The sequence below is a fragment of the Equus caballus genome, chromosome 6, assembly GCF_041296265.1.
Source record: "Equus caballus isolate H_3958 breed thoroughbred chromosome 6, TB-T2T, whole genome shotgun sequence".
NCBI lineage: Eukaryota > Metazoa > Chordata > Mammalia > Perissodactyla > Equidae > Equus > Equus caballus.
The window spans coordinates 13514433-13539009 of record NC_091689.1 but is presented as its reverse complement, the minus strand read 5'-3'; the positions used below and the strand labels follow the sequence as shown (position 1 = coordinate 13539009).

General features: G+C 38.8%; 1 protein-coding gene across 25 annotated transcripts in view; it reads left to right on the top strand.

The window, feature by feature from the left end:
• DOCK10 (dedicator of cytokinesis 10) overlaps positions 1-24577 on the top strand; it is a 264121-nt gene that overhangs the window by 136919 nt on the left and 102625 nt on the right. For all 25 annotated transcript variants that reach the window (XM_070270519.1, XM_070270525.1, XM_070270522.1 and 22 more), the window contains exons 4-7: positions 5459-5541; positions 15273-15345; positions 15625-15747; positions 15991-16125. In XM_070270519.1, the coding sequence (XP_070126620.1) occupies positions 5459-5541; positions 15273-15345; positions 15625-15747; positions 15991-16125 (414 nt within the window). The remainder of the gene's footprint in view (positions 1-5458; positions 5542-15272; positions 15346-15624; positions 15748-15990; positions 16126-24577) is intronic.

Genomic DNA, 24577 nt, shown 5'->3' with positions numbered 1-24577 from the left:
GAACTTTATAAAGAATGGCATGAATATGAAAATTACCACCATCATTTTACAAATCCAGAATTAATCCTAGTGATGACTAACAGCCAAAATGAACACCCTTTGTGGTTGCATAAATCTTTCTGGCAAGAAAGTATCATGTAATTAAATAAACCTCTATAGCCAGAAAGAAAAATAATTTTACATCTAAAAAGCCATCTGTAACCTGCTTATTACTCTGTAGCCAGAATCTAATAATCAGCCCTTTTAAGAGATGGACAAACTATGTTGCCAAACCCAAATTGCTGTTTGAGGTATGTAACATGATTTGAATTGATTCTGATAATTCTCTAAAGAGGAGAGGAAAGGGGAAAAAGTGAAATATTCTCTTTACAGTGTTTTAGAGTGCCCTTTACAATTGCCCAATCTTTTCTAAAACGTTTAGATTTTTAGAACTTCCAAAGTGTCCTGTTTAGTTATTTCTAAAGGAAAAAGTGTATAGAAGATTCATTCATTCAACAAGTATATATTGAATACCCACTATAACTAAAACCCGATGCTGGAGTGGATGTGCACCCTGCTGTTTTAAAAGGCTGTGTCTATTTAAGTGAGAACTGGAGGGTAATCCCAGTTACCAGAGTCCACTGGATGAAGCTAGGACCCTAGTGCTTTCAGTTCTTAGGCAAACAGCACAACAAGGACCGAGCCACATTGTCACTCAAGTATAATGATGGATTTCAGGGCCCCTCTAGAGATTCTGATTCAGTTACTCTCTTGTGGAACCTAGGAACATGCGTTTTAATCAGCAACCCCAAATAATTCATGGACACAACACAATTCAGGAAACACTATCCTAATGTCATGGAAACCTTCGACCATGTTGACTTTGCTCAGCTTCGTTTGCATCTAAACATAGAACAGGCAGAGATGGCAAGGATAAAGACTGAACAAGCAAATATAATAAATGAATAAAATGTGAATCAGGGCATTGCTGTTGGAAAAACTAACCAGCCCAGCAAACTTTTGCTGGACATTCACAGTTGTCACTTTTGAAGTAGACTGTGGCAGCCTCGCTTTTAAAGGAAAGAGGAGTTGGTATTATAGGAAACTAGTGCTGTGGGCTAGGTAGTTAGTAAGGGAAAATGGAGCCTGTGCCTTATGGTAACAAGAAGAGTTGTAGCTTGTAACTTTGAATTTGCAACAGGTCATTTCAGCTTCATTTGGGGACAAAGAGGAGTTGTAGTCATAATTATAATAGTTCTTAATGATCTTCTTAGAGTGACTGTGTGGGCTGGAACAAAGAATAGAGAACAATTTTCTATCGTAACATTTCCAAAATGCCATAACTATGTAGGAGAAACGTTCATGTGTTTGTAAAATGCACTGGCTTTCTCAGAATCAGAGAAATCGCAAATTTAGAAGGATTCTTAAGGGTCATGTTGTCCAACCCTAATCTTCATCCACCCACCACCAGATACATAAAGTGTAACAAACAAATTCAGAAGGAATTTGGCTAAAACAGAACTCTTTGATAATCAGAGCTAATATATCTGTCCAAAACTATATTTTTATAAATCAAGAAAGAGGTTGTTATTATCAACTATTGTGAATGTGAATTATAGATTGAGTCAAACTTGCTGGGAAAACTGATTTTTTTTAAAGCAAGTATTTATTAAGTACTTACCCTGTGCTAGGTGCTTTACAGGAATTTTCTTATTTGATCCTAAGGAAGTTGGTATTCTTTAGGCAGATAAAGGAATTTAGAGATATTAAGTTACTTAATTGGGATCCCAAAGCTAATACCAAATTCGAAACTAGGTCTGTCTGACTCCAAGACAAAAACAGAAACACCAAACGAAACATCTGGAATGATGGTCAGATGTGCTAAAAAAAGAAAATGTCTGTAATCATCAAACACTTCATAAATTAGCTGAACGGACTTTTAGAGTCAGACAAATCCAGGTTGAAATCCTGCTTCTCTCCTATGTGGGGTCTTGAGCAAACATCTGAGGCTCTCCCTGCCTCTGAGATCTATAAAAGGGGAATAATAAAATCTCATGAGTGTCTGTTGATTATATATAAAGATTGTAAGATTATTACATCTGTAAATTATTGTAAGATTGTATGTAAAAAAATTGTAAGATTTTATGCACCTAGTAGTACAGTATCTGACAAGCACTTGCCATTCCAAAAAGAAGAGGGATAGTTCTTTACTAAACTGTACTAAAATAAGAAAGTACTACTTTGATCTTTGGTCAGTTGAACTCAGAATTAACATATCTCAGATTCGCTTACGCCCGTGGCTTATTGTGAATATCGTATGTAATATGCATGAGAATACATCTTTATCATGGGTAAACGTAGATACTATCCATAGGAAGAAAGGGCAATGAGTAAATCAATGTATCTTTGTCCCATTAAAACTTCCAGATTAGGAAGTCTATAGATAGATATTATGGTACAAAAATTTCTAATCCAGTCCAATATTCTGAATGTTCAATAGCTAAATCTGAGATCCTAATAAATAAAATGATTTGACCAAAATCATGCTGGAAGTCAGTACTAGTTCCAGAAGAAGAATAAAGGTCTGTTGCTCCTGGTTCAGTGGTGGACCCTCCATTTGTATTTTTCTTATAAAGAATACGGATTGGTTTGGCAATGTTTTATCAAGACTCTTCAAAATATTCCGAGTACTCCATCCAAAGAAAATAATCCAAAGTGGGATGGACTTAGGGGAAGATGGAAGGACCAAATGCATGAAGAAGAACCCTGAAGCATGTTTTTCTACAATGGCGCAAAATTTGACGTAGCCATAATAACTGCTAACTCTGTCCTTTTCTATAAGTCTTTGCTCAAATGTCATCTTCTTCTCTGTAATACTCACCCTAACCATTCTACTTAAATTGGCCCACTTTCTCCAACTCTATCCATCCACCTTTCTGTGCTTTATTTTTAATGACATTGACCTTTTTTTAATATATTGCACAATTTACTCATTTTTATGTTTATTGACCAGCTCTTCCCAAGGGCACAAGTTTCAAGAGGGCATGAATTTTTGTCCCGTATTCACTGATGTATTCGCATCACCTACAGCATCACTGGGCACACAGTAAGGGTTCAGTAATGTCTGTTGAATGAATTAATGAATGAAGGATCTCTAAGACAGGGAGACAGTTAGTAAATTAGGGTATGATATTTTATTCTACTTATTTAAAGTGGTCATAAAATTTAGAAAGCAAATGTAAAAACCTCTAGAATATACCATTAAGTGAATAAACAACATTCAAATTCAAATATATACTTGAAGGGGAACTACATAAAACTATGTACCAGAAAAAAGGATTGAAAGAGAAAGCAATAGGGAGTGAGTTTTATGCTTTTTGTTTTCCATTTGAAAATATGTTTTATTTTATTTGAGCATTACAGCAAGATATAGAGAAAGGAAAGTAAGTGAGAAGGATGAGAAAGAACTATAATCAGAATGTTCTGTCTCCACGGTGTGGGATGCCAACAACCTACGTGTTCCTTGACTGAATCCCCAGCATCTTTAGGATAAAGAAGATGTGGTGTATATATATATGTGTGTGGGTGTGTGTTTGTGTATATATACATACAATGGAATACTACTCAGCCATAAAAAAGATGAACTCATGCCATTTGTGACAAGATGGATGGACCTTGAGGGTATTATGCTAAGTGAAGTGTCAGACAAAGACAAATACCATTTGATTTCACTCATATGTAGAAGATAAACAAACACATGGATAAGAACAGATTAGTGGTTACCAGAGGGGAAGTCGGGGTACAAAAGGGGTAAAGAGGCACACGTGTATGGTGACTGATGGAAACTGGACTCTTGGTGGTGAGCATGATGCAGTCTATACAGAAGCCGAAGTATAATGTACACCTGAAATTTACCCAATGTGCCCTCAATAAAGTAATGAAAAAATAATAAAATAAAATAAAATAAAATGAAGAAGGAACTTTTTAACCAAGGAGCATATTAGGTCTCAGTTTTCCTCTTATTTCCAGAAACATGTGATTTGCAGAATTGGCTCAAAGTTAAGAAATTTAACTTTAGCTAAATATTCAGTTCTGTTCACATTCCTCTTCTCTGTCCCTTCCAGTCGTTACAGATCTCCTGAAGTCCCTTTTACTGTTCTTATCTATGTCTGTTTGTCTTGTTGCTGTTTGTTTTTAAACTCTTCTTGTGTTCTCTCTGCCACCATCCTCCTACTCCTGTCTTTGTCCCAGTCTCACACACTGTTTAGCCTTGGGTCCCCGGTTTGTGTGTGGGTGCTTCCCTGAACAAACAAAGCTACGGTGCTGAGAAAGTTCAAGGCCAGAAAGATCCACAGCAGCTGTGGGCTCCTAACCCCTCCCCACTCTCCCTGTCCTTCGCGTGCATCCTGAGCCAGGTGCAGGCACCGTGTGTTCTCCGCCAACCTTTGCACATTGCCTTCTGGGCCCATCCCTCCCACGTTCTGTTTCCGCAAAGACGGTGTCAGTGCTTTCTTTGCAGCAACATTTCTGCACCTTGAATTATAGTCTTACAAAGAGATCTCCTTGCCTGTCCCCTTCTTGGTTACAAAGATAATCACAGGTCTTTATTTCCTATGTTGCAGTAAGTTTATTTCTCATTTTTTCCACTAGTGCTAGAGGACAAGATCTCCTTAGATCCCTAATGTTAGCTGTTGAATCCCCAGATTCACGTAATTTTACAATCAAAAGGAATCTTAAAAGCCAGGTAGTGAAATCCCCATTACCACTCCACAATCAGTACAGTGCTAGGAGCATAGTAGGTGTTTGGGAAATATTTTGCCATCAGTAAATACTGTAAAATCAGCCACCATGTACCACTTTAAGATTATTTTGTATTATTAACTTTGTTTTTAAAAAAGTTTTTGGTCATCTTTTATTCACATATATTTATAAAATCGATGAATAATCAGGGAGAAGGTTGGACCTTAGAAGGCAAAGAGGTAAAACTGGAAAAATGATTTCAACTTGACAACGGGGTTGACATAAAGAGGAAAAGGAAAGTTACTGATGCAAAAACAAGAAGAAATGGCTAAAATTATGATTAAAGGATTACATATAAATAATAAAGTCTTTAACTACTGAAAAGTGTTAAATAATGGAAGGGGTGCCAAGGAAAGCTGAAAAATGGCAACACTTGATGTTAGCAACATATCCGGTGTGATTCACTGCATGATTAAATTAGGCTTTCCTTGATGGAGTAAAATAGAATAAATATGTTAAGTGGTTTCTCCCCCAAGAGTCTGGGAAAAGTTAGATTTCCATTTCGCTGGAAAATGGGAAATAATTATAATGAGCAAGCCCCTTACCTACCTTAAAATCATTAACATATATACCTTAACACCACTCCAGAGATTATGAGACTGTATGCATGGTACTTTTGGCCAGCACAGCTGATTTTTTTAATGATAATATTTTAATTGTCACCTTTTTTTTCTTTCAGGCTTGTAAATTTTACAGTTCCCAGTGGTATGTCGTAAACTACAAATATGAACATTATTCTGGAGACATCCGACAGTTACCCCGGTAAGAACCTATTATGAGTACTCCTTGTGTTCTTCCATATGTAAAATATGTCCTCTGTTTAATTTCTGCCATTGTTCATGAATATATGTACATTAATCTAGTGTCAAGTTATATTTTACAAAATTTAAAAATGAGTCACAACAGAAGATTTTGTTCAACAGTCTATTGGGGGTGAGATATGTATATATACTCACTTAGCTTTTGAACAATGTTTTAAAGTATCATGATATCATTCTTTTGTGAGCTATCCTTTTGGTAGCGGATAGAAGAGGATTAGAAAAGTATAATTTGGACCAAAAAATTTTTCTGATCGTATGCTGTATGTAGCATTCAGGTTTCCCGCTAGTTTCATGTATTTGCATGCTGGGATATCAAAATAAACAAGCTCCGCAGAAGTGATGTATGTCTAAGAAGAGCAAAAAGGGAAAAATAGATAATTTTTTTTCTGGACTCTGGGGAGATAAAGCCTTTAGGACAAGGTGACTTTGTTCTGCACCTACTCAAATGTCACCTTCACAGAGAAGCTCACCTGACCTGAACTAAAGCAGTGATTTATTCTGCGTCTGTGTCCCCCACTAAAGAAATAACCCCCAAAGGGCAGGGACTTTTCCTTGCAGAATCCCCTACAGGCTTAGGAGAATGCCTAGCGCATAGTGGGTATGCATAATTACTTAATGAATAAGTAATCTGAGTGCATGGCAAATTTTAAGTGTAATATTCGTGGATTTAGGATTACAGTTGCTCAAAGAACTGTGATAAACTGGAACACATTGGTTCATCCATCTAAAATGATGCAAATAATCCAGAAAAACGCTTAAAACAATCAAACGTTAAGTTTTTATTAACGCTCTCCTCACGTGAAACATTGAGATGATACGTTGCATCTAACTCTTTAGTAGACACATGGTTCCGATTTGGGCACCACTTTCCAAGATTTCCCGTGTCCCCAGAAACATCTTTTCCAGATGTGGATAGCTGGAAGTGCTGCTTCAGCTCCTGAATGCAGAATTTGAAGGAAGACTTGTGGAATAGCTCTGAGACGGTGACATTTGAGCTCAGATCTGAAGGAACAGTGGCCACCAGCTTTGTGATCTTGGGAAAAGGGCTCCCAGAGGAAACAGCAAGGGCAGCGGCCCTGAGGTGGGAACCAGCAGGGTCACTTGAGCAGAATGATAATCAGGAAGGCTGGAACTGAGGCTTGAAAGGGAGCAGTGACATGGAACTGGGCGACGGACCTTCTGGGATACGGTCCCGGATAAGAGCGTGGATTTTATCCTCATTGCAACAGAAACCTGTGGAAATTTTAACCTAGAGTGTGGCGTGATCTGCTTTACCTCTTGAAAAGATCATTTGATCTACTCTATGGAGAATGGGATTGTAGTGATGAGAATGGAAAAACAAAGAGGGCAGGAGGCCATTTATTTTGGGGTTGCACTACTGTAAAGAGCACAACAATGTTCCTCCGAAACAACAAATCTTTTTTCAAAACAGTGAACATTTACTTTTAGCAAATCTTTGAACAGACCTTTAACCTCTGGGCACTCTTAAGAGAGAACCTCCTGTAACTTCGCTTTGGGAAGGTCCCATTACACCATAGAGCTTCGTGAGTGATTACGACATTCAGAATGTCTGGGTGTCAGTGACACCCTTTTGTAGGTGCAATTGACCAGCAAAGCGTTTTTTAACATCAGGACTTCCTGTTTCTGAAAATAGTTCTGAGAAGTGGTTACGACTTGGGAGCTGTGTCCACACAGTTGGAAGACGGCATATAAAGTAAGAGAGTGTAGAGAGCAGTATTTCACTACTTTTTGGCATAAATGCCTTCCCACTGCCTTTAGGTCTGTTGAAATCTTTACTGGCTTTATCCCCAAACACTGTTTAACTTTTCTTATATTCATGATGCCATAAAGGCAAAAAGTAAATAAAAGATTTCACATTCACAGTATTCTTCCTCTATTAAAACAATAGAGAAAGCAGCTCCAGTAAGAACAGATTCTGGATCTCATCGTTGAATTGGAATTCTCATAGAGCATGGGAAGAAAGCTCACGAGAAGAAATGAGAAAGTAACTGAAATGTTGTTGAGAATTTCCCTTACTTTAACCCAAAGAAGTGGAAGTTGATACCAAGAAGGGGAAGAGTAAGACTGCCACAGAGTAAGAAACGTTGATGAACTATATTCAAAATGAAAATCAGAATTCTAGACTAATCCTCTAACATAGCCGCTGAAATAATGAAGGCTGTAACACTGAATAGCAAAATTATTTTTTTAATGATTTTTACAAAGCTAAGCACTCCCCACTAAGGACTACCCATATTTGGGTCACTGGTGGAAACAGATGATTTACTTGGCCATCTGGTGCTGTTAGAAGTAAATCATTTTCATCCCTCCTGGGTTAGAAGAATTCTGCTATGTCTGCTACCAACTTAAACTGATCATTTCTTTTTATGGGTTGCTGAGGCTGCACGATAAAACCTGGCAACTACGCAAAAGTGAAAAAAGAGGTGTGTGTTTATCTCCCTCTTTTTACTTCTTTAAACTTAAAATTGTGTTACTATTGACTCTTGAGAACCCCGCTTTTGGGGCCGACCCCTTGGCTGAGCAGTTAAGTTCGCACACTCTGCTTCGACAGCATGGTGTTCGCCAGTTTGGATTCTAGGCACGGACCTACACACTGCTCATCCAGCCATGCTGTGGCAGCATCTCACATAGAAGAATTAGAATGACCTAAACTAGGATATGCAACTAGGTATTGGGGCTTTGGGGAGAAAAAAAAAGAATTCCACTTTTGTTAGTGTGTATTCATGGGAAGATACTGGAGAGAGACATTATTTCAGGCTAGAATGTAAAGTTTAAAGCCTTCACACATTAGGAATAAAAATCAACACTGAACTTGGGGTTCCCAGGAAACACGAAATATAGGATGCCAAGATATACCAAACCACAACTGGTTTGATATAAAGAAGAAAATTTCATATTTTGTGACTGAAGAGCAAATAAAATGTAACCAGTTTAGCTGAATTAAAAGAGAATAATTTTTTTTTTAATTTTATTGAGGTCACATTGGTTTATAACATTATGTAAATTTCAAGTGTACATCATTCTATTTTGCCTCCTATATAGACTGCATGGTGTTCACCACCAAAGTCTAGTTTCCATCCATCACCATATACATGTGCCCCTTTACCCCTTTCACCCACCCCCCCCACCTGCTCCCCCTCTAGTAACCACCAATCCTGTCTCCATATCTAAGCATCTGTTTGTAAAACAAAACCACACATCTATGGATAGCTAATTTTTGACAAAGGAGCCAAGGCTGTATGATTCCACAGTAACGTTTTTTAATAAAAAAAAATTTCCTGAGTGTCAAGAGTGAGCCAGAATGTGCTAGGTGCCATATGTATATTATCTCATTTAACATGTGTAACCCCATGGAGTAGGAACTGTTACCCCCATCCTGTAAAGGAAATTCAGACACTGAAAGGGCTAGTAACTTGCCCCAACCTCACAGGTATAACTCATGGGGCACTCAGGCATCCCCACATCTCTTCTATGGACAAAGGAGGTAATTTGGATGTAGAAATGAGACATGAGACATGAGACTGCCCAGAAATGACAACTCAACTCAAACACCACAGGGTAAAGTCCCTTCTGAGCCCCTATCTCAGGATCCTAAAGGCTCTTAGAGACCACACATGCTCCTGGGGGAAGAATTTTAAAGTCAGTAGGCAGAGGTGCTTATCTTTTAATGTTCTCAAACATTTAATGTCCCCCAAAAGAGAGAACAGTCATAGCTAATGGCCCTGCAGACATGAGACTGAATGGTAATGATGGCTACTTGAAGGCAAGAAGGTTGTGCCTGGGAGGCCAGTGGGAACAGATTGGGAAAGCAGAGTCCTCTGTAGCCCCCAGGCCTCAGCAGTGGTCTAAATGCTGTCTACTATCAGAGCCTTTCTTACATGGCTGACCTCCCCTCCTATCTCTCTCTCTCTCCCTCCCTCTGCTCCACCGCCAGCAGCCTTCCACTCCTGGATACCTCAATCTTGGCCCTTCCTCAAGACCTTTGCTCTCACCATTCAGTGAGCCAGAATGATTTTTCTCCAAATCACCAATCTTAAGTTGAGAATCTTCTCATTCTCAACTTAAATGACCATCTGTAACCACCCTTCTAAACCTGGCCTCTGCATCCCTACCCAGAGCACGGTTTTCTCTTCCCCTCTTTAATTTTCTTCACAACCATTTCCACCCAGGGAAATTATCTTATTTGTGATTAATTAGCAGTTATCTCCTCCCTTAGAATGCAAGCTTCCTCAGTTTGGGGATTTATTTTCTGATACATGGTTGGCATTATGGCAGGTTTTCTATGTGACAAGTATTGTCTGGGAACTGGATCATTTAGAGGTGAAGAAGAATGGCCTCCAAGAATTGAGATAGCTCTCAACTCACATGGAATTTGATCAAGCAAACTCAGAATTGAGAAAAGCCAGCAATGAAAGGGCATGCCCACATTCACCCACCCCCCCGCCACAGATATGACCTTAATTGTCACTCACTGGTCTGCACATTTGTTTTTTTAATGAACAATAAGGTCAGCGTGAATATGGCTAGGGACTCATGGTTTGGTGAAGCTTTGCTATGGACCTCATTGGTCTTATCTGTCTCTCATATCTTCTGAGCTATTTTTGAGTCAGAATACTTAAGTGAACTGAAGAGGAAAGTTTCAAGAAAATTTGATTTTATGAAAGAGTTTGGAGACTTCACAAGTTGTAATATAGTATATTATAGAATAGCTATCTAAGTATTAAACGCCACATTTGGGAAATTCTTTAAAGATTTTTCAGCATTTGTATGACACTTCCTTCTTTCTTTTCTAAATCATTTGTCCTTAAAAATATCAGGGAAAGGAGCCAGGCCCGTGGCCAAGTGATTAAAATTCCACGCGCTCTGCTTCAGCAGCCTGGGTTTGCGGGTTCGGATCCCAGGTGCGGACCTACTCCAATTGTCAACCATGATGTGGAGGCATCTCACATACAAAATAGAGGAGGATTGGCACAGATGATGGCTGAGGGCTAATATTCCTCACTAAGAAAAAAAAAAAATATATATATATATATATATATATATATATATATATCTCTGCGGAAAATAGTTGAGAAATCCTTATTCAACATTTTCTTTGAGAATAGTTTATATATATTTTTGTACATTTTTTGATTTTCCTTAGTATAAAAAAAAGTCAGTCTAGGAGACACGTCAGTTTTGGTCACTCTTTGGATAATTCTTTCAACGCTTTTTAAAATTTTTTCTATATATTTTATTCAGTTTTCAAACATGCAAAAAGGTTGGAAGACTTGTACAATGAACACCCATGTTCTCATCGTCTAATAAGTATCTTTTACATTTTGCTCTGTTTATTTTATCACATTACCCGTCCATCCATCCACCCATCCCTCTAGCCATCCATCAGTCCATCTTATTTTTGATCATTTCAAAGTGAGTTTAAAATATCAACACACTGTCCACTGGCTTTCTAAATACTTTAGAATGCATACCATTCACTAGAGATATATGTGTTTACAGTTTGCATTTTTCTCTGTTGAGGGAAACTTTACAAAGAAACACACAAATTGTATATGAACCATTCCATGACTTTTGACCATACTCACATCTGTGCAATTCAAACCCCTATTGAGATATGGAATATAATTATCACCCTTAAAGAGTTCATTGCTACCCTTTCCTGGCCAATCATCACCCCTAAAGACAACCTCTGCTCTCATTTTCTTCACCACAGCTTAGTATTACTGGTCCTAGAACTTGATAATATTGGAATCGCGCCATGTGTATTCCTGTGTTTCCAGCTTCTTTGACTCAGCATAGTGTCTTTGGGTAAGATCCATGTTGTTGTATGGATCAGTAGCTCCTTTTCTTTTCTGAGTAACATTCCTTTGGGTGCATCTACTATAGTTTGTTTGGCCATTCTCCTACTGATGGACAGTATTTCGAGCTGAGTTTTGCATAAGTCACATTAAATCCATGGACTTTTGTGAAACTTTGGCCATAATGTATTGGCTTTCTCAGTGGTTATTTCCCCTTGTCTACTGGGAGATTTGTGGAAGAACCCTCACAAGTATTTAGGCTTATACATTGAGATTCATGAAAACCGTACTTTGTTTCTTTAATTCTCTGTTCATGTACCATTGCTAGTTTGAAAGGCCGTTCCTTCTCTCCTTTTTTATAAGTTTATGAGTATCTTTGTGGAAGTGAGAGTTAGACTGCAGAACATGGCCACTATTGTGATCCATAATTATCAAGAATAAATGCCTATAAAGTTATTCTTTTGTAATAAAGAGAAGAAAGGATAAGCATGCTGGCAGGAGAGGACAGAATAAGGAATTCAGAAACAAATCGATTTGTACCAAGGTCAAGGACAGACTGACGGGAAATGACTAGCATACAGCATTGGGCCACCCCTGAGCCAAATATTGACATCACACGGTCGAATTTGTCTTTGCTGCCTCTTCCTCAATTTTCCCTACTCATTCCTTTATCTTTCACTTGGAATGTTTCCTTAACACTCCCTTTACTGCCCTTGTCATCATTTTAAGAATTCTGGAACACTCTGTATTCCCTCCTCTGCATGCAAAATACTTCGAGTAATTGCTCTGAAATCAGCCATTTGAACCTGCCTGTGAATCTCAGGCAATGTGGCACTTTTCTCGGGAGGAGGTGGGTAGGAGGGGTTGTATTTAAAAGCTTTACTTTGTCAATCAAATGAAAAAGTAAAAGGGACTGCTTCTTGTTCAAGGAATGCCAAGATGTTGTTAAGCAGACAAGGAATATTTTGGGTGGGCTAGGAAGAATTTCCCAGTCGTCTGAAAATAACGCCATGTGGTCTGCTACTTGCTCCGCCTTCACCTAAAGTTGACCCTAACCAAAAGAAGCAGGACAGGTTAATGTCAGTGGCAACTGGCACAGATAAGCTTGAGTATCTCTAAGGCTCTGCAAGAAGGAGAAAGAGCTGTGGGTACACCAGGGTCCTTTGGAAGAGAAAAATCACTGCAATCTTACTTAACATGCTTATTAAAGATAACTTGGATTAACTTATCTTAAACACAGGAAGTAGCATTTCAGAAATAAGGCTCCTGATCCCATCTCTTCCACCATGTGCTGATGTGAATAACTGTCATGGATTTTGTTTTCTTCTCGGCAAAATAGCAAGATTAGACTAGACTGTGGAATCCCAGTATTTGTGTACAAATGTCTGATTACACACATATATAATTTAATAAAAAGCAACATGCTGCGTAGTCCATATTTAGACTTCACTACAAAATTTCTTCTATCTTGGTATATATTTTTAACTTCTTTGTTGTTTATTGTTTTAATATGTTTTTGAAATTTGGAATAATACATACTCATGCAAGTGAATTTGTATTACTTATGACATCAATTAACAAATATTCATTGAGCACTGCCCATGTGCCAGAACCGTGTGATGGGGTAAACCTTGAAATGCACATTTCCGACCACTCTTCTTTCAAGCCTCTGGCTTTTAAATAAGGCTGTTACCATTTGCAGCCTTACTTATCTGTGGATCTTGAGATTTCATACCAAGACTGTGCAACCAAAACAAAATAGAGAAATAAATTGGAACTAGAACTGAAATGAGACTTTAGATATCATCTTTAATACTCAATATCAAGTACTGTGTACCCTAGACTAGCTTTATTTTTCTTAGCTGTTGATTTTGGTAGCAAGTAACTTTTCTTAATTTGAATTTATGAGATAAATTCACAATAGTAAGATACTTTTAAAAAATCTGTTTAAAACCTTAGGGGTGCCTCTTAGGATTTTGATCACCAAAAATTTGTTCTACAGCTAAAAAAGAACATCACCAAGATGCCTTACTTCCGTGATACCCTTGTTCACTTTGTCTATCATTGATTCAATCAGGGAATGCATGTTGAGCATCTCTACAATAGGAAGGGAAAAAGCTGAGGGAAGTGTAGATGGGACTTTGTTAGAGTCCTTGGCTTTCAGAAATGTGTAATCTGATGAAGGGTGAAGACAAGTGCGCAAATAGCAGAATCAGGGAAGCTCGTAAAAGACATATACCCAGCTTCTACGGGGAGAGAGCCTTCATTCTGTAGAGTCCAGGGTGCATTCAGGGAAACAATTTGGGGGCACAAACTCTTATCAGGTTACAATGGAAGATTACTCAGCCTTAAAAAGGAATGAACTTCTCATACATTCCGCAACATGAATGAACCTTGAAGACGTTATGATAAATGAAATAAGCCAGACACAAAAAGACAAACATTGCATGATTCCACTTATATGAGGTGTCCAGAATAGTCAAATACTTAGAAACAGAAAGTAGAATAATAGTTACCAAGGGGCTGTGGGAAGGGAGCAATAGGAAGTTTTTATTTAATGGGTACAGAGTTTCTGTTTGGGAATGAAAAAGGTCTGGAGATAGACAGTGGCGATGGTTGCACAACAATGTGAATGTTCTTAATTCCACTGAGCTGCACACTTAAAAATGGTTAAAATTGTAATTCTTCTGTTGTGTGTATTTTACCACAATAGGAAAAAAAACCTCTTATCAGGTATGGAGAATGTGGTTCTGATCTCAGGCTTCCGGTAGTTTAACAGTGAAGACAATATTCTTTCTGTGCTCTTGCGTTCCCTGCATGAACTGGGAATGGGCATTTGCATGACTTTCAGAGGGAGGGTAAAGAATATTTTGAGTCCATTTGAATCCATTGTATCCCTATGTGAATGCACAGTCTGGCAATTTGATGCATACTTAAGTGTAAAGAGTCCTTGGTCATTCACCTTCCTGTCTGGGATACCATCAATATGGGAAATGATTTGTGATGTGAATACTGTATGTACTACTGGGCTTTTTTTTAATCAATAGTCAGATTCTTAGTTTGCTTCTATATAATATAAGTTATCCCAAAGAAAACGAACATTCCATACAAATTCCACATGTAAGACTTTCTAGCAAGCTATCAAGGAATGCCTGAAGCTTGGATGGTCTTGTCCGATTTCCATTCAACCATGAAGTACGATAGGATCAAGCCAAAGAAAGTTTATTTTTGTCTTATTTTACCATTTATAGAGCCAGGTGTACGCTCTTGCTCCTCTGGGCTCGTCAGTGATGCTATGATGTAGAGGCATCTCTGTGCTACCATGGAAACGCACAAGGTCTGAGCACAGTTGCCACTAAGTCCCATTGCTGCAGCCTCATGGGGAGGCCACAGTTAGAGGAGCAGCGCAGCCTAGTGGCCAGAGTACAGGCTGGTTCTGAGGGCCACAGTTCTTCAAATGACAGTCTTGTACCTTGGAGCATGTCATTTAAAGGCAAAACAGAAAAATAGTGAAAGCATCACTATTTCATATTCCACTTCAAAATGTGGAGGAAGGAAAATACAAACCATCAACCCTTTAAAATTGTCCTGCTTGCCTTCGTCTAGTTCAAGAAGATACGCATAAATCGGTAAGATAGTAACTCCATGGTTTAAAATAGAGATTTATTTACTGAAGGTAAGATATAATGGTATAGGGAAAGTTAATACTTCCAAAGGAAATGGGACCCTCACAAGATTACAATATTTTATAAAAATTTGTAAGAAGGCTACCGCAGTAGTTGTTACCCAGGAAAGAGCTGGAAATGAAAGAAATCTCTCAAATGACAAATCCGATTTTTTTTTTTAATATCAGAGCAGAATACAAACCAGAGAAACTTCCTTCACATTCCTTTGAGGTTGACCATGAAGATGCTGATAAGGATGAAGTAAGTAAATTGTTGAAAGTGAAATGTTTAAAACATGAGGATAATCAGTTCCTGTGTTTCACTGGAATGTTTTGCCTTCTGACCAGTTTTTTTTATAAACTGTAATGGCTGTTTGTGTGAGAGCTTTCAGTGAAAATGAATCACACTTGTTTTGAAATTGAACATGATTATTTAAGATGAGTCAAAGAGAGAAAAAGGAGACTCGTTTTTAAGTGCAGTGTCTGAGATCTGGGATTCACAGAAGATTGCAGAAATGCTAATGAGGCCTTTTTTGTGCAGGATACCACTTCCCACTCATCTTCCAAGGGCGGAGGGGGAGCGGGAGGAACAGGAGTTTTCAAGTCTGGCTGGCTCTACAAGGGGAATTTCAACAGCACCGTGAACAATACTGTTACTGTTCGGGTAAGGAGACATCAAGACTCATCTCTGTTTCTGCTACCGTTCCTGACATCCCCTCCTTCGGTCACAGCACAGAGGAGGGCCATTTGCATTGAGTTTATGTTTTGTGTCATATTTTATTTATGAGAAAGGAGGATGCGCTTCTCTAGAGATGTAGCACCGTGAAAGCATTAGAAAATTCTAATTTCCATGAGTAACAGCACACTGTAATTTGAACTACCTCCTTCTCTCTTTTCCATTATTTAGTCATTCAAAAAGCGCTACTTCCAGCTGACTCAGTTGCCAGATAACTCCTACATCATGAATTTTTATAAAGATGAAAAGATATCCAAAGAACCCAAAGGCTGCATCTTTTTGGATTCCTGTACAGGTGTGGTGCAGGTGAGTAAAAATCTCTTTTCCCCCTTGGGTTTTTTAATCAAAGAGTATGTCCATGCAACCATCATTCACTCATTCCACAAATGTTTATGGAGGAGCTGATAGGAGCCAAGAACTGTTCTGGACTTTAGGAGCTCAGTGGAGAACAAAGCAGCCTAGATTCCTACTTTCCCAAAACGTACTTTCAATAAAGGAAGAAAAACAGAAAATAAGCAAAGAAAGAAAGAAGCAGAATGGAATCAGTTGGTAAAATCTGGAATAAAGAAAATAAACATGTTTACAGAAGGGAGAGAGATAAGGGTAAGGTTGGGAAAGAATATTAAGGCTCCAGAAGTGAGAAAAGCATTTTTGAAGAGAAAGTATTTGATCTGGAGATGAAAAAATGAGCAGGGGCAGCAGTGTAAAGATCCTGAGACAAGAGCAAGTCTAGGATATTCAAGGAGAAAAAGAAAATGACCACCTGTGTGGCTGCAGTGTAGAGAACCACTGAGCTAAAGAATTCAATAAGGTAATAGCTAAATCACATAGCTCAAAGAATGCACTTCATAAATGTTATCTTATTAGGTAATCCCAAGATAGCAAACTCACAGTGTACATATACATCATCTTCCTTCGAAGAGTAGATTTCCTTCAAAGACAAGGATTCCATTGATTCCATTAATTTCAGAAGCAGACACAGTACTTTTAACAGACAAGGCTGTTCTACTTGTTCCCTGTCTTCAAACTCTTGTCCTTAGTATTCAGTTTGACGGGAACCACTAGAGCAAAGGGAAGCAGAGTAATTCCATTGACCTCATTGGGACATCTTACGTGCAAAACATTTTTTCTTTCTGCTCTGATGGAACAGCTATCCCCATTCCCTCTTACGTAAAAATTGAAGCAATCAAGTGTTTTAGCAATCTCATCTCAACTTTCACAGTAAGATACTGGCTCATTGAGGTTGAGGACTCTCTTTCTGGTCACAGGCCAACAGGAGGAGTTCCTTCTCTTACCACCAAGCTATGGCATTCACATAGCTTGATACGTAGCTACGATAACGTCTCGAATTAATACCAGGGTCCCTTGGATATGTAGATGCAAAATAGAGTTCTCTCCAGTCACCTCAGCCTAGCCTATTTCTGGAGGGTTCATCTGTTAAAATCTGGAATTCCTCCAGAAAGTAATAATGCTGAACTTTAAAAGGAAAGAATTAATTAAGTGTTGCTGAGCACTCCACTAGAAGTAAAAGGTAATTGCCTTTTAACAGAGATGCCAGCTTTCCATATGGAAAGGGCAATAAGGATCTGAATGGGGAATGGAGATAGTCTTCTATTCTTGGTCACAAAGGAGACTCTTTGGCTTTAGAAATGTCAAGTAAAAGTTTAGCAATAGGTTAAAGATCGATAATTACATTTTATAGATATTGAGCTGAAAATTTGAAATATTTTCTTTTCCATTTGTACTTCAAAGTTTGCTCTAGCAAATGAGTCATCCTCTTTCAGGTAGTATCATTGTAGCCCCTGCTATATGTTAAGTTTGTAGAGATATGGATCAATATGTAATTTCTTCTTCAAAGAATCGTATAACTCTGTGTTGAACACGCACCTTAGGGCTCTAACCGGACTTTCCGCTCCAGGGGCCTCTTCTCCATCATCTCTTAGACTGTGTTTCAGTCTCTGCTTAAACAGTGCCTTGGAATTGGAGAGTATCTTTTAGGAGGAAACACAAGCTTAGTGTTCGTACAGGTCAGTCAAACCCTAGTTTCACCATTTAATGTCTGAGGGCTTTAACTAAGTTGCTCAAGCTCTTCGATCTCAGATTCCTCCTCCATAAAACTAGAATAAATGTACTAGTGTTACTGCACAAAGGGCATGATCTGCTCGCCACAAAACAAAAGCTAATCATCGAGAGGCAAGATGCTGGCAGAGAAAGGGCAGACATTAAGCAATTAGCTAGCGAATCGGAATATGAAGGACTAGCTTCTTAAAGAACCATCTTAAGGGGGCACAGAATCTTGAAGCAGTTACATAGGCCAGTGGGTTATGGGGGGAGGGGCGGTTAGGAACGTTGACCCTCTGGTGTTGCAGACTGGGAGTCACCACACCAGATACTTCAGTTGTCATTGACGATGGCTATCAACATAGACTCTCTGTCTCTGTCCAGGGGGTCATCACATTCCTAAAGAACTCACAAAAACGAAGTTGTTGTCTCATCGCAGCTGGGAGGTACATGCACAAGCAGGGATCATAAAATCTACAGAGCAGGTAGATCTCCAGGAGAGTGCATATCCAGCTGGGTTAGTTAGTCAGAGGTCATTCAAAGTTACAATATGGTTTCTATTCTACAATATGGCTTCCCTTATGTCAACCTTGTGCTGAGCCGGTATCACTAACATGTAAAAAGAATCTGGAGGATAGCGTGTCTTCAGCCATTCTTCCCTACTTTGTCCATTAATTATGAAAGTCACAACTTTGGGAGATAAACATTCCATTGTGGAAAAGCCTTCCTAGAAAATCTTAATTCACCTTGCTGAAATTCCTACCCAAATGTCCTAATTTGTTCATTTATTTATTTATTTATTTATTCGTTCGTTCATTCAGCAACCTTATTTAGTGCCTATGATATGCTAGTAACTGTGCCTATGCACTGGAAATTCCCTGCTGAAGTGGTAACCAAAGGAGGACTTAGGTTCATATCTAACTGTTACACAGTGTTGCAAAAGCTGTAACAAAAATATAAAGGACACTCTCTATGGAATGTTCTCAGGGAACAGAACAGTAATAAACCCTTCTGGGTCAGCTGGAAGGCTGCACAGAAAATATGTGTCTGTAGGTAGGATTCTCCAAGGTAGATTGTGCACATAAAAGCACAGTTGAATAATCCTGCTTCATTTTCTGATAGATAGCCATTCAAACATTTGAGAACATTTATTATATCTTGTAAAGAGTTCAGCTCTATATCCCCTCATTTATATTCCTCTTTATCAGGAACTTGTTACCCTTTGCAGAGGGAGGGACCTCCAGTTTCTTGAGAACACTTGGGAAGATAGATGTCTGGGTCACTTATCACCTCATGTCTGGATCCCAGTTCCTACAACTGGGATCCAGACTTTCCTACTTACAAGTTTTGCATCTGGAAAGAAGATTCTGAATGAGATAGTGCAAGCTTAATCATTGCTGTAGCAAGCTCTCAGGAACAAAATGTGCCCGAAGATGAAGTACGTACACACGAAAGCACAGAGCAAATGAATAATAGGGTGAGTCAGACCTATTTTGTCAAGAATCATTGTCAGTTTTCCTTGAATAAAAAAGAAAAGAGGAGCAAAGACTCTGCCTCAGAAAGTGCTACGTACCATCCGGCATTCTTAGAGAGTTCAAGCTCATAACACTATTTCATGAACAATCATTTTAGTTTGCCTCATTCTGACCTGATCTGTATCATTTTGTTTTCCTAAGAATAATCCTTGGAATTCTTAGAAATATATGTTAAGGGTGATCTAAAGTAGAGAGAAACTCCTACCCAAATTTCTCAGAGACTTCTGGTAATGTTTATGATTGGAAATTTCCTGGATCTTGTTAAAAAAAAAAAAAAGTCCTGATAGTAGTTTTCCACTTTTTTGTAATATCATCAAACAGTGTGAGACCTGTGTTATACTCTTGCACTTAATCTGGAGCAGAACTTCCAGTATTTGCTGCTTCGGTTTTGATCTGGGACCAAGGAATATTTAGGCCTGTGTTATCTTATCTTGTTCCTTCAGAGTCTTCTCGTTCATTCGTTCATTCATTGGCTCATCCATCCATCCATCCACCCATCCATCCATGCATCCATCCATTCACTTCAGGTCCTGCCACTGTGGAAGAGAATGAATAACCCAAGAGTCCCACCTGCCCAGGGTACCTACCTCAACAGTGATAATGACTGATGTCACTTTATACAGGCTTAAATGGAAGTGGATGGGATGCCAAACACTGTTTATTTCCTCCAAGGTGCTGAGTCTGCCACTTTGTGGACATAGGTTCCACGATAATGGCCTAGTGTGCTTAGCCAATGTCTAGAAACGTGGATGCCTTCTGCAGCTTGGGCAGCCCACTGCGTGAGGGAAGTAGGGCCAGGTATGAGGAGCTTGGAGCAGCTTGGACTGTGTAGAACTGGATGTGCATGCCCACATCAGGGTAGTCAAATTGGGTGAAAAATGTGTACCTGCCAAGGAAAACAAATCTAGAATCAAACATGACCTATAAACCTCCATTAGCAAACTTTGGCCCTAAAGAATCTCACTTCCCATGATAACAATAAAAACCAGAGTGACACTTGTAATTTTCTTCATCTACTATGTTATCTGATGGAACGTGCATTATCATTGTCCCAATGTATTAAAATAAAATTCAGAGAGATAGAGTGGCTTTCTCAAATCACATGAATGGCAAAATTCGACTTGAGGTGGAGGAATGTTCAAAATTATAGACAGATGCCCGAGGAAATTCTTTGCTTATCATCCAGCAAATGGGCATACCTGCATACATTTGTCCTACATAAGCTACATGGGCAAAAGAAACCCTACAAAGACATGCTCCTGTGTAGTTTTAAGCAGAGAGTTTTAGATTTATTTCAGCAAATACATATTGAAAATTTTGCTATATGCAAAGCATTGTGGGAAAGCCAAATATGAATTAGATGCGGTCTCTGTCTTCAGAGAGCTTCCAACCTATGGGAGGATGCACAGAAAAAAACAAATACGAGTCACGCATCTCATACAGTACGTTCTGATAATACACACAAGAAGGAAATTACATTTATCACTGCAGGATGCTTTATTATATTATGCATAATATGTGCTATATTTCTGCTTGTTTGTTTACTGACACTCCACGATACTGGAATGTAAGTTCAATGAGGGCAAGCACTTTACTTGAAATTTTTTTTTAATGCTGTGTCCTTGACTCATAGAAAGTACCCAATACATTTTTGTTGACTGAATCAACAAATAACATACAGAGAATGGGAAGAATTGAGTGGATGGTAGTCACCGATTCCAGTAAGCTGGATTTGATATTGTGTTTCCTTTTAAAACTCTTTTTTTGTTCCTGAAAAATTCTGTAAGAGACGCTAGCAACATAATAGATATCATGGAATATTTCGTTTAAGCAGCTTCCTTCTTCAAACTCCGGTCCTCCATTGGCTTTGGCAGCTTTGGTGAAGTATCTATTCTGGCACTTTTCCAGATGAATATTGTGGGAACAGACCAGTTTGCTACAATTCATTAAGCACATCAGATGGCATTAGGAGATATTCACAGTTTCCTATTATTTATGAAACCATGTAGACGGACTGTGGGGAGCTCGACTGAACAAAGTCATTGCACTGGCCACAAAGGACACTGATTTCAAGGAAATAGAGGAAAATTGAGGGAGTCAAAAGAAGAATATGATTATTTCTTGATTACCATTTTAATGACTTACATAACAATGGCACTTTAAGATTATTAAAATGTCGCATTGATTTTCATTTTTGTTCTTTCTTTTTTGCTATTTTGTATGCCATTATCTTGGAGATTACAGAGAGTGAGACAGAAAACCACTTAGGCATCTTCATCTTCCCCAACATAAAATCTACACTGCAAGTAGTTCTATTTCACGCCAAACAGAAGAAGATAATTCGATTTTTGAGAAGTTTCAAATAGAATATTCATTTCATTTATAAATACCCCTTTTCGAGAAACAAGGGCTTGTTATGCTTTGCTCAAATTTTTAAAAATTAGTTTTGATAATATTGTGGAAGTTGGGAACCATGTTCAATTCATTTGAAGTACAGAATACAATTTAGAAAATCAAGCTTTGTTTATATTTTGTAATTTTTTCCCTAAAACTTTATTAGTCCCTTAGCATCCGCACTTGAAAGCAGGTTGCAGCTCTATCCCCTTTGAATTTGGACCCAATATAAACATTTTGCATAGCTTTGCATCTCCCTGTCCACATTATTTACAACATCAGATTAGTGAAGCAAATTCTTTAATTTGTTTTCAAGACAACACAGATTTGCTTGCATTTTGCTACACTCAGATATTGATGGTTTTTGGAGGAAACCGGTCTTTCCTTGTATGCCTGCTCTCAACCAATTTGTCTTTACCCTCAGACCCTGTGTGTCAGTGCAGGCGGTTTTATGGACCTCCTTTGTCAGAACCTCCCCCCAAAAGTGTGTGAGGGTGTATGGAGGAAGTCTGTACACTCCTCCCGAGGAAAGCGTGGCTTCTAAGAATTTGCATTCTTAAAGAAGCTGCCTAGATAATTGCTTTGCACACTAAAATGTGGGGCCACTGCCTTTCTGGTGACCCCTCCTCACTCTGTTTACACTGCAGCCAAAACGATCTTCTCAAAATGCAGCTCTAGCCTTTTACTGGTCAAAGCCATCCTGTTCTCTGCTCTCATAGAACACAGAGGGTTTAATGAAAATAGCAATATTCTCTTATTGCAATAACAATCTTGGTGTCTAAAAGAATTTTTATACCTTGGTTTTATACCTCTTCTTCTATCCTTTCATAAAAATTTCAGTACGTTTATCTTCCAATTTCACATTTGTGTGATTAATTGGTGAACGCCTGTCTCCCCTGCTCTGCCAGGGCAGGAACTGTGTCTGGTTTTGCCCGACACAGAATGTGAACATGACAGACACCTCTTTATCAAAGAATACTCTACTGCACTGAGTTCTGAGGGTAACCGGTCAGCTTTTGTCTTTATCAGCTCATGGACTACTTAAAGAGCCAGCCTGTGAGTGAGTCATGATAAGGGGAAGAAATAATAATACTTGACAATAATACAAAAGTATGGATTGCAGCAAAGGGCTTGTCCTCGGAAGAGTCTAGAGAGTCGCATTTGAGCTGTGTGGTTCCACAGTGAGAATCACAGCTATCTTTTTGGGTAATTCTTCTTTCTCCTTTAATTCCTGAATTTTACTTTTTCTTGAGGCGTGTGTGTTACCCTGCTGTCTATTCTCAGCATTTAGAGAATCCATGACCTTGTAGGCCATGTCTACCCCTTTGGTGGGTGGTGGTGCCAGAGAGGTGGCAAGGAATGAGGACAGCATTTGCTCAGCACCTTCTTTGGGCCTGGGCCATCTCAGTGGGTGTTGAAATATAAGGGGGTTATTTCCCTTCTCTGCTACTTGCTACTCGTGGTAATCCCAAGCACATTTTAATTTCTCTCTCCAAGCCTCCATGTCTTCGTATGTTAAATGGAATAAGACGGTTTGCCACCTAAGGCTCTTATGAGATTTAAAGAAAACAGTGACTGTAAAATGCTCAGCAGAGTGCCTGGTGTATAGATGGCAAATGTTTAGTGAATGTCATGTTTGCAGTAGTAACCATGCTGTGTGGAACTTGAAAGGAACAACCTATTTTGGGACAGTCTCTGAGAGCATCCCAAAGAAAGAGGACATTGCCAGGAGGATATCAAAACTTACTTTTTCTTACCACCAAGAATAGCAACCTAGTCTCAAAAAGAATTTTATACTTTGATATTTAGCCACAATCCCACACGATACTGATGCTCTCATCTTATGGTTCTTCTCTTATTTGTGTTTTACTTAGTTGAATTAACTTAAGTGTATAGGCTTTGCTTTCTTACACTGTGGGTGTCTGGGCTTTGGAACAGTGTAGGTAAGAGCTGAACACCTGTATCAGAATTACCTGGGAGTGAATTAAAGATGGAATATCTGCAGTAATTCTTACATCCCCCCCCAAGTTATATAACACAAACTTATATCATTAGGGAAAAGTTTCCACTTGGCATTTATGTTTCTAATCTCATGGCAGGAATATATGAAACTGCTTTAATAATTTGTTCTTGGGTTCCCTCCACTTTAAATGTGTCTCTCCCATCTTTAATCAGCTCATTCCTTGTTACAGATGTCAACTTACTTGTCCCCTCTGTGAAAGCCCAATCTACAGTAGCTACTCATCGCATCAGCCCATTTTAATTCCCGCAACAGAGAATTTTTGTTTTGCAATAGTTTGTTCATTCATTCTTTTACCTCTTCCCTGCGAATGTCAGTTCCCCAAGAACAGGAATATATTCTATTCCATCATAAAATATGACTCTTTCGAAGCCGCTGATATTTGACCCTTCTGTGTGACAGCACAGGATACAGTGGAAAGCAAAACTGATACGTGCCTCATGGAGGCAGCCATGAGGGAGACATATATTGGTCAAACAAACAAACAAAAATGGATAAGCATATAATTCCAAATTGTTGTAAGTGCCCTGGAGGACAAAAGCGTTGTCCTAACTGGGTAACTGGGGAAGGTTTACCCAAGCAGGTATAACTTCAGTTAAGATCTGAAGAGTAAATAGGAGACACTTAAGTACATGAGGGGCAGACATCATGCTGACTGTGTGTGCGAGCACGTGCATGGGAGAGGGGGCATTCAGGCCTTGTGGCAGCAACAAAGTATGTGACAGGAGCAAATTCATGGAAGTAGAAT